This window comes from Chrysochloris asiatica, unplaced genomic scaffold, assembly GCF_000296735.1.
Source record: "Chrysochloris asiatica unplaced genomic scaffold, ChrAsi1.0 scaffold00050, whole genome shotgun sequence".
Lineage (NCBI taxonomy): Eukaryota > Metazoa > Chordata > Mammalia > Afrosoricida > Chrysochloridae > Chrysochloris > Chrysochloris asiatica.
This window is the reverse complement of record NW_006408568.1, coordinates 12,568,583-12,580,172: the sequence shown is the minus strand read 5'-3', so window position 1 is coordinate 12,580,172 and position 11,590 is coordinate 12,568,583. Positions and strand designations below refer to the sequence as shown.

Here is an 11,590-nt window from a genome sequence, read left to right as displayed (position 1 = left end):
TAGAAGCAGACCAGCAGAGGGAACTACAGTCACCAAAAGAAGGGAAATAATAAACATAAAAACAAAAAAGTCTGTCAACCTTGAGATGAGAGAAAGAAGAGGAAGGATCGGTTGATCCAAAGTTTGGGGAGATTTGGGAATTCCTGAACCCATGGACACTGACCTAGCCACAGAGGACTAGAGCTAAGAGTGAAGTGTCCAGCTGATATGAAGTGGGGGAGGCACACAAATGCAAGAGTGACCAAACTTGCAGACAGTGCCCATTTGACCTAGCTTGGATGGCTTACTGATCAGAACTCAACTAGTGGAAGATAAGTTTGATATAGGAAGCAAGTGTAAATTGCTGCAATTTGATGAATTTGACCTTTGCTTATTGATATGTTGTTGTTATTATGTGCCGTGGTATAGTTGCTCAAAATACTAATCAAGAGGGAAGGAGGCTTCAAATCAAGGATCAAGTCTATCCCCTCAATACGTAAGGTTGATAGGGATGGGCAATTTAGTCATTGGCTACCTAAAATGGGGGAGCTATAAAGGCACGAAAAGGCTGGTTTACAAGTTTTCAAGAGCAAGCTTAGTTTCAGAGTGAGGGACGGGGAGGGTAGAATTCCCCTAAATAGTTTCCAGGTCTAGACAGGTCTGGTGAAAGGAGATGGGGATAGGATTCTTTTGATTTGGTAGTGAGTAATTATTATTATGACTAATCATGATTGTCACAATTGTACAGGTAGAAGAGAGGATTAGAAATCTTACATTTCAGGAACAGAAGACCCTAGAACAATCAAGAGGGAAGAGCATGAGCGGAGTGAAGGATCCTAACCAGAGAAGCATCGACACCAGAGGCAGAGACAGAGGCAGAGGTGATAGCATGGAGAGACAGAGAAGCTGAGGACTCTAGACTTAAGGAAAGAGAAAGGTGTGCTGGTGGGCAGGAGACTGATTTGCAAAATGTGCCCTTTGGTTGTTTAAACAATCATATATTCCTGTGTATTTTGTGTACATCAATAAATAAATAAATAAAAATGAGGGAATAGAGGCAAATACTCTTAACTTATGATGCACGGAGGGAATTGTAATCATTGTAGTGAAACAAAATATGATTGGTTGAGTGCAAAACCAATGTTCTGCCATGTAAACTATCACTCAGTTCACATTAAAAGCTTTTTTTAAAAAAACAAAAAGGGCAGGATTAGTCCTTCTTGGGCCAAGAATTCCTACCAAGTTCAGAAAGATCCATTTTACTCTGCTATCTGAACTACTTGGGTAAACAGCCCACCTGAAGAACAGAAATTGTTGTTTTATGTGATGATCATTGTTTCTATGAATATTATAAGCAAATACCACATGAATCCTGATTTGCTTGCAAGTAGAATACAGGACTGGGTCATAAACAGTTGAGAAGAAATTTGGTGAAAGAAATCCACATGGAAACTTTACAGTGACGCTTTTGGTATTTGAAACACTGTTGGCACTGCTTACAGCATCAACATTATGTAGCACTATCAGCTGACAAATAGGGCCCCACTCACTGTGGACAGACTTCAGTGGAACTCCCTGATTAATACAGAATAGAAAAAGGTTTAGCAATCTACTTCCAAAGTAGATTAGACCATGAAAAGCCTGAAATGAAAATGAATATTGTCCCTTATAGTGCTGGGCGATGAGCTTCCCCCAGGTTGGAAGGCATTAATAGAGCCAATAATGGGCTCCAACTTACCATCAATTGAAGATGGTGCAGGCCAGGCAACATTTCATTCTGTTATACATCAACTAACAACCAGCAACAATCTTTACAGATTTAGAGACTAATGTGATGTAGGAACTCTGAGCGCATTCCCTCCCCTCTTTCTTCTAAATTTTACCTGAATCTAGAGAACCAGGTTTTGATCTGAGCACAGTGGATAATGTATTCATGTTATTTAATATCTAAAAGGATAGGAGAGTAATGAAAAGCATACTTAGTAAGTAAGGATGTTTAAAACTTGTTCATAATGGAATGTGCTATTTTGATTATTATATACCAGATAAAAAGAGGTTTGAATATTAGTTGGTACAAAGTGAAGTGCTTTTTAAATTAAGGCTGTATCCTTTCTTACATGAGAAGAAACAAAGTGGAACTTTGCCCAAAGTAGTACATTTGATTTTTCTCATAACCAGAGAAGACTGTGTTATGGCTTTTGGATTAAGGAGACAAAGTACACTGGTTCTGGTGCAGTGGAGTATGAGCAGAGTCCAAGTCAGATTAAAGGGGTGTGACTTGCAAAGATCTGCTCTCACCCTCATATTAGTGGTGTGATTGACCTAGGAGTTTTTGTAGTTGCAGTACATGTGTTGAGAAAGTGCAGTACTGGAAGAGTGCCAATTTGCCTAATAGTTTATTATGTCAAACAACCTGAATTGCTTGATGATGCAGAAAACAGAGCTCCTTCCTGTGTAGCGTGCCCTTAATGTGATGTTGATCCATGGCCAGTGACAATTAAAATATGCAATGTTAAAATCAGTAATTGCTGCCTTTTTGTTGTTGCTTTGTTTTGGATCTAACTTTTTTCCCCTCATTGAGAAGTAGATATGTGTGTCTACAGGTAGTGTCCAGGTTACTAACCCATAATTGAAAAGCCACACTGGTAAAGTTCGAGGTACATGTGGTTTCCAATAACAAGCAGGCACTGCTTTGTGACTCACATTAAAACATTTTTACTGTTACTGTATTACTATGTTAAAGATGTTTTCACGTATCTGAAGTGTTCCTTGAATGTTTTTTATGCACAGAAAGGTAAATTATATACTATATATTAAGACAAGCATTTGACTAACTGATGATAGACTATTCCAATTTATATGTAAATTTGACTTAAAGACAAATTAGGAACCAAATTTACTCATAATCTGGGGACTGCCTGTATTTAAATTACCAAAAATGTTGTTTGCCTTTTAGGGGAAAAAAATAGTGAATGGTGATTTGTAACTGAAAGTTACATCCTTAGATTTTTTTATGGGGTAGGGAGTGAGAGCAGATGAGAGTGGAGAAAAATGGTAAAGTGTAAACAAGAAAATGATTTCTTACTACACAGATACAACTATGGAGTCCTGGTATCACACTGCAGGCTAGTGTGGATCACAAGGTCAGTTTGAGCCACAAGGTTGGTGGTTCAACCCCACCAGCCACTCCTTGGAAACCCTATACAGGGTCACTATAAGTTGGAATGGTCATGACAGCAATTAACAACAACAACAACCAGATACAACTATATAGTTAATATTTTGATGCATTTTCTTTTAGATCTTTCTATGCCTATCTTTAAAATTTTATTGTAGTGAAGACAATACACAGCAAAACAATTGCCATTTCAGTAATTTTTTATATGTCCAGTTCAGTGACATTCATTACATTCACCATATTGTGCAACCATCACCACTACCTGTTTCCAATTTTTTTCATTACCCTTAGCAGAAAATTAGTCTATACTATTTTTAAACACAAGTGATAATATATCCTATATACAGTTATACATTTTAAATCTTTATATTTAATATTTCATCATAAGCATTTTCCATGTCATACTTCAAAAAAATTATTTGGGGCAAACATTTAAGGATGGCATTACATTTCATTGTATTGCTGTACCACCCTTTAAATCTTTGCATTTTAAATGATTTCTTTCTCTTGTAATTAATGGATGTGTCAAGCTTTGTTTTTTTTAAAAATAGGAGTATACTAAAATTGCTTTATATATGTTGTTGTTAACTGCTATTGTGTCAATTCTGACTCACAGCAAGCCTTTAGAAGATTTCTGAGGCTGTTAACGTAGTGGTTATGAATTGGGCTGCAAACCTCGAGGTCAGGAGTTTGAAACTAGCAGCTGTTCTGCAGGAGAAAGATGAGGCTTTCTGCTACCGTAAAGATTTACAGACTCGGAAACCTTGTACAGGGTCGCTATGAGTTGGAACCCACTCCATGGCACATAACAACAACAACAACAACAAATCTGTGCAAGAGCAGACATTTTCATCTTTCTCTTGAGGAGCAGCTGGTATGGTCAAACTGCGCACCTTGTGGTTTGCAGTTCAGTGCTAATCCTATGGAGCCATGGTATTCCCTGTTTTATGTATAGACCTTCATTATACTTACAGTACCTTTGCCCACTTTTTTTTTTTCCTGTTATTTGTTATGGTATTGAAGATTTATGTTTGAAGAAGTTAAATCTATTCCTTTTATCCTTGGTAAAATTCCCATTACTTTTAAGTTTAAAATTTTCTTTCTTATTTAGAAAATAGTTAAATTGTAAATATAAAATCTCAAGGCATGAAAAGGTAACAGCTTTAATTTATCTGCAGTGGGTTTTAATTTGTGACAAAGGTATACTTTAATTTTCCCCCCAAACAACTAACTGAGTTTATTCAAAAGTAAGTAAATCTGGTATCTATTTTGACTCAGTTCTTAGCTCATTACTCAGGTGCTTATTTTATGTTATTGAAAAAGGCCTTTACGTGGAGTTTGAGTCTTTGTTTCAATTGTTTCTGAAACCTCACTATATCCTGGTTTCTGAAACCTCATTACATTTTTCCAAGAGACACTTTTTTTTTTAATTTAAGGTTTTTATTGTGGATTGAGTGAAAGTTTACAGGGCACATCATCAGTTTTACATTCAACAAATCATACACCTTGTTTCATTGCAATGATTATAATTCCCTCCATGTACCATGAGTTAACAGTATTTCTCTCTATCTACTTTAGCTTTTTTAAAAAACAAACAACAAAAAACCCACTCTGGCATGTATAATAATTTGCATTTCCAAAGGGTACATTCCTTGAGACACTTTTAAATATCCTTATATATTATTCTTTTATTGGCTTAAATCAGCATGATTTCTTTAATTTGTAACCAGAAGTTCTGAGTAACATAGTTCATCTTGTCTAAACAGGCCTGTTCAGTACTAATTTACTATGACTTATTTCAGAGGGAGTGCCTTTCCATTCACATTGGCCAAGCTGGTGTCCAGATTGGGGATGCTCTTTGGGAACTCTATTGCCTAGAACATGGAATACAGCCAGATGGTATCATTCTCAACACTAAAATGGATCAGTTGGACAATTTTCAAGTGGAACGTATGAATGCATCTTGTGATAACTTCTTCTGTGAGACAAGTGCTGGGAAACATGTGCCCAGAGCTCTCTTCATGGACCTAGAACCAACTATTATAGGTAATGTACGTTTTAATTTCTAGTGAAGGTGGGGATGATAAACATAATTATATGATTATTTGTTTCAGACTTTGTAATATCTTGCATAAAAACTCTGAAAATAGAGATAGAGAAATATTGAAGACAAGAGTTTTTGTTGACTTTAAGAGAGAATGTTTGACTTGAGTCTGATACTATATGTTGTTATTCTTGTTGTTGTTGTTGTTGTTGTTAAGTGCCGTCGAGTCGGTTCCGACCCATAGCGACCCTGTACAGGGTTTCGGAGGTGTAAATCCTTACAGGAGTAAAAAGCCTCATCTTTCTCCCGCGGATCGGCTGGTAGTTTCAAACCACTGACCTTAAGGTTCACAGCCCGATTCGTAACCACTACGCTACCAGAGCTCCTTGTTAGTTGCCGTCAATTCAGTTACCCAACTCATGGAAACCCCATACACAAAGGAGCAAAATGCGTCCCAGTCCTGTGTCATCTGTTGGGGATCAAAACATTATGATCTATTGGTTTTCATTGGTTGCTTTTTAGAAGTTCATTATCATGCCTTCTTTCTAATCTTTCTTAGGAGGGAACTTCTGTTAAAACTTGTAGAGCATCATAGCAACAGGTACTGCTCCATGGATAGAAGGGTGATGGAATCAAACCTAGATCTTCCACATGGCAAGAATTCTACCACTGAACCACAAATAGGCAATTAATTATTGCTGTGCAATAAGCAGCCGAAAAGTAGTGATTTAAAAAAAAACAACAATCCTACTTTGCTCATGAATCTCAAAATTGGGCAGAGCTCAGGAGTCCTGGTGTAGCTCTGTGGATTAATGTGCCAGACTGTAAAGTTGTTTGAACCACAAGGTTGGTGGTTCAAGCTCACCAGCTGCTCCTTGGAAACCCTATACAGGGTTGCTATGGGTCCGGAATGCCTCACAGCACTTACAACAACAGAGGGGATCATTTTCTTTGTTGTTTGTTAGGGAAACAAACAAACATAATGTATTGTTTGTTAGGGATACTAAAGAGGGAGCTGGAGAATTCACTTTCCAAGTGACTCATTCATATACCTGGCAAGTTTGTGCTGGATGTTGACTGATAACTGGTCTAGAATTGGGGGTGGGGCATTATTCTCTCTTGATAAGTGTCTCTCTATGGGCTATTATCTCTTTTTAGCAAAAAAAAGAAAGACCCCCTCCCCCAATGAGATAGATTGGCAGAGTGGTGGCAGCAATGGGCTTATTAAAAGCTTAACAACAATTGTGAAAAGGGCTCAGGGACCAGGCAGTGTTTCATTCTGTTGTGCACAGAGTCGCTACCAGTCAAAGCCAATTTGACTGCCCCTAACAAAAATGATGGCGTCCTGGTGTGGCACTGAGGGTTAATGTGCCAGACTGCAAAGTTATTTGAACTGCAAGGTTGGCAGTTCAAACTTACCAGCGGCTCCTTAAAAACCCAATACAAGGTCGCTATGGGTCGGAGCTGACTCGATGGCACTTAACAACAACAAAAATAACATGGGCTCTTTGGCTGCCTTCCAAAAGCAAGCATCCTATGAGAACAAGGCAGAAGTGTGTGTGTGCATTTCTATAATGGAAGTCAAATAGTGTTACTTCAGCAGTTCTTTATGGGTGAGGCAGTTACAAACACCATCCCAGCGGAGGATGATGGAGACCCTGCCTCTTGATATGGGAGCAGCAATGTCCTAGAAGAACATCTAAGATGGAAAATGTTTTTATAACCATTTTTGAAAACAAAATAGTCCATACTAGATTGGAGTTCATTGCTTTACCAGAACAAAGACAGAATCAAGTAACAAACTGATGGAGAAAGTAGATGGATGCCAATATGAATGAAAATATAAGAAGTTTTATTGAAAGGTTGAAGTTAAGAATTACCAAGGCCAAGATGCAAATAGTATATACTGATTCAGCATCACCCTGCAAGATGCTGTGAAACAATAAAATATAAGTTAGTAGTAATAATTTTAAGAACATGCTAGGCTAGTGTGAAAGCTAGTCAAAAAGTTCATGGAAAAATTTCATATCTTTGAATTCCTTTTTCCATGAACTTTCTGAAGCCCCTCATATGTATATGTAGCCCTAGTGGCACAGTGGGCTAAGCACTGGACTGCTAACTGCAAGGTTGGTGTTCAAACCCACCAGCTACTCTAAGGAAGATAGAAGAAGCTATCTGTTCCCATAAAGATTTTGAGTCTCTGAAACCCTAAGGAGTAGTTCTGCTCTGTCCTGCAGGGTCCCTACGAGTCAGAATCAACTCAGTGGAAATGGATTTAAGTATGTGCATATATATTGTCTCTGTTTTCCTGAAGCCAACATTCTAGTGGAGTTGTTGTTGTTAAGTACCGTGGAGTTTATTCCGACTCATGGTGACCCTGCACAGGGTTTCTGAGGCTGCAAATCTTTATGGGAGCAGAAAGCCTCATCTTTCTCCACAGAACAGCTGGTAGTTTCGAACTGTGGACCTTGAGGTTAGCAGTCCTATTCGTAATGACTATGCTAGTAGAGACCAATAAAACCCAAACAAATAGATATCCAATGAATGGTAGGAGAGGTGTGGTCATTTCTTGTTGTCAGGGAAGACTTTACTGAGAAGGTGGCTTTTGTAGGGATCTGAAGAAAATGAGGCATGAGACTTACCTCTATAGAAGAGATCAGAAAAGTCTTTGTGGACATCGTTATATTCCATAAGAGTCTTGAAGAGTTGGGGAAGGAGTTTGAGTTCACAGGTGAGAAAAGAAAAATCATGAGGTCTCACATTCAGACACCTGCGAGTGTTTTTTACCTGAACATGGAGAGAATGTTGATATGGAGAAATCATAGATTTAAATGATAATGAAAGTAGACCATAGGATCTTCTTGAATAAGATGCTTGGTCTGAATTTGACAGAAGATTTTGAAGAATGGATAAGGCAAGTTATAGAACTATAATTTAGTAAGATTAATGTCAGAGATATAATTTATTCAATAATAAATCCATTAATTTATAGATTTAACACCTACTATGTTCCAGGTGTTTCTCTGCTATTCATAAGGTTTTCAGTGACTAAGTATTCAGAAGTAGTTCGTCACTCTTTCTTCCTAGTCTGTCTTCATCTGGAAGCTCATCTGAAACTTGTGCACCATAGGTGACCTGTTTTGGAAGAAGTGCAGCCAGAGTGCTTGCTGGATGCCAAACTTCGTCTCTCATACTTTGGACATATTGTCAGGAGGGACCAGTCACTGGAGAAGGATATCATGTTTGGTAAGGTGGAGGGTCAGAGAAAAAGAGGAAGACTCCCAACAAGATGGATTGGCCAAGTGGCAGCATCGATGGACTCAAGCGTGGCAACAGTAGTGAGGTTGGCCCAGGATCGGGCAGTGTTTCATTCTGCTGTGCATAAGGTCATTATGGGTTGGTACTGACTCGGTGGCACCTAACAAGACAAGACAAGTTGTGCCAGGTATCATGCTGTGGGTTAATGCACCAGACCGCGAAGCTATTTGAATTGCAAGGTTGACGGTTTAAGCTCACCAACTGCTTCTTGGAAACCCTATACGGTGTTGCTATGTATCGGAACTGATGCAACGGCACTTAACAACAACAACAACAACGTGTGCCAGGTGAAGTCCCTTGGTGGACAAATGGTGTCTGCTAATAGAAAGGTTGTAGGTTTGAGTCCACCTCAAACTTCCTTGAAAGAAAGGCCTGCTGATCTACTTCTGAGAAATCATTCATGGAAAACTCTGTGGATCACAGTTCTATTGTGACATGCATGGAGTCACCACGAGTTGAAATTGACTCAACAGCAACTGGTTTTGAGTTAATCTGACCTATAAAGATAGTGAGTAAATCAGATACAGTTATGAAAATGTTGTAACCTTAGAACTTCATCTAAGGTTCTGATGTAGAGAATGGAGAAATGAAACAGATTTGAGTGATTCTGTTAAAACAGAGAAGAGGAACTAATTATTATTAGTTGGCAAATGAATGTTTGAGGCAAAAGTCAGAGGTGCCATCAAAATTTCACTGATTCAAATTGTACAGTCACTATGGAGAATGGCATGGCACTTCCTTAAAAAGCTAGAAATACAAATATGGTGTTGTTATTGTTATGTGCCATCAAGTTGGTTCCAACTCATAATGACCCTGTGCAAAATAGAATGAAAAACTGCCTGATCCTGCACCATCCTTACAATTGCTGTTACGCTTGAGCCCACTGCTGCTGCCACTGTGCCAATCCATCTCATCTTTTTTGCTGACCCTCCACTTTACTAACATGATGTACTTCTCCAGGTGTTGGTTCCACCTGGCACCATGCCCAAAGTATAAGAGATGATGTCTTGCTATCCTAGCTTTTAAGGAGCATTCAGGCTGTTCTTCATCCAACACAGATTTGTTTGTTCTTCTAGTCGTCCATGGTGCTTTCAATATTTTTCTTCAGTACCATGATTCCAATGCATTAGTTCCTCTATGGCATTTCTTAATCCATTGTCCAACTTGCACATGCATATGAGACTATTGAAAATACCATGACTTGGGTCAGGTGCACCTTAGTCCTCAAACTGATATCTTTGTTCTTGAATACTTTAAAGAGGTCTCATGCAACAGATTTGCCTAATGCAATACATTATTTGATTTCTTAACTCCTGCTTCCATGAATGTTGATTGTGGATCCAAGCAAAATGAAATCTTTGACAACTTCAGTCTTTTCTCAGTTTATCATTATCATGATGTTTTTTATTGGTCCAGTTGGGAGGATTTCTGTTTTCTTTACATTTAGGAGCAATCCATACTAAAATCTTTATCAGCAAATATTTAAAGTCCTCTTTGTGACATAAAAAGACATATTGCATACTCTTGTTCATTTTAGCGTTATTCATAATAGTGAAAAGATGGAACAACATAAATGTCTATCACCATATGAATGGATAAACAAACTGTGGTGCATGCATACAATGTAATACTATATTAAATTAAAGAATTATGATGAATCTACAAAACCTCTCATAACATGATGAACTTGGAGGACATTATGCTAAGTGAAATAATTCAAACACAAAAAGACAACTATTATATGAGGCAACTATTATAAAAAGTCAAGAAAAGATTTACACACAAAAGAAATATTCTTTGATGGTTACCAAGGATGGGAATAGGTAGGAGGAATAAATCATGAACTAGATAGTAAACACATGCTAACTTTGGTATAGAGAAAGTCAACACACAATAAGGGAAGGTCAGCACATCATAACCAAGCCAAAGAAAACAACTAAAATGTATGCAAGAGTAAATGACAAAAAACAAACAAGATGGCAGATCAGGTGGATGTGCAGTGAGGAGCTCCATCAGCAACAACACAGAATACCAGACCAAGCAGGCTCAGAGGATGGTCCCAGAACTCTGAACCACGTATAAAGGAATATTTAGAAGGTTGGAAGGCTTACAGTTAGGGTAATTTGTAGCAGAAGCAAGAAATCTATGGCTTTCTAATGCAAGATGCTCAGCTGCTCTCAGAGCTGCCATCTTGGGTAAGACCACTCGGGGGAAGGATCAGAGCAGCCACGGACCCCTGACAGAACCACAGAGATAAGGGTTCTTCTTTTTCTTTTTTTTTAATCTGTTCATTGGTTGCTCACTGTCTGCCCACCTCCATTCTAGTGACTAGAGGGGGTGCCTAAGTGAGTGGACACCTCACCCCCACCCCTGGAGGGTTCTACTACGCATGTGCATAGATCTCCTCGAAATTTAAAGTGACAGTTTTCACTTAAAACCAAACGGCACTGCAAAATGGCCACAGCCAGCCTTGAACTGTTTATCACTAGGAAAAAGGCTAGTGGAGTGGGACAGATTGTGGAGTGGGACAGACAGACTTAAAAGTAAATAGGCCAAAAATTAAATCCTGAGTTACGTCACAATGACCAACAGTCACGTCTTAAAATTTCTCAGGAAGCAAAGGGAAAAGGGAAGCCCATCTCCTGATCACACCTACTTGGAGGCAATCAGAAAGCACAAAAAATATCAAAATACACACCCATATAAATACTAAGGCCACAGATAACTCCTGAATATTCTCAAAAAACAGAAACAGATGACCATATCAGCACATGTCCAGAAACAAGGTAAAGTGACTGAGGCAAATGTGCTTGAGGTAGACCTACACTCCGTGTTGGAAGGAGGGAAGGCTTTGAAAATGCCTGAGAAGGAATTCAGAAAAATGATTATAAAATGTAGCAAAACACTATACAAAGGAGTTGCGAAAAATAAGGAAGAAGTAAGGAAAGTGCTACAGGAACAATCAAATAAGATAGATACAGCATTGGAAACAATTCAAAACCTACAGAAAGAGATCCAAACAATTAATAATAGAATATCAGAAATGGACAATATACTGAAAGGACAAAGGA

The 11,590-nt window shown here is 38.4% G+C and overlaps 1 protein-coding gene across 1 annotated transcript in view; it reads left to right on the top strand.

Moving 5' to 3' along the window:
* TUBAL3 (tubulin, alpha-like 3) overlaps positions 1 to 11,590 on the top strand; it is a 36,968-nt gene that overhangs the window by 12,786 nt on the left and 12,592 nt on the right. The window contains exon 2 of the mRNA XM_006862788.1: positions 4,960 to 5,203. Within this exon, the coding sequence (XP_006862850.1) occupies positions 4,960 to 5,203 (244 nt within the window). The remainder of the gene's footprint in view (positions 1 to 4,959; positions 5,204 to 11,590) is intronic.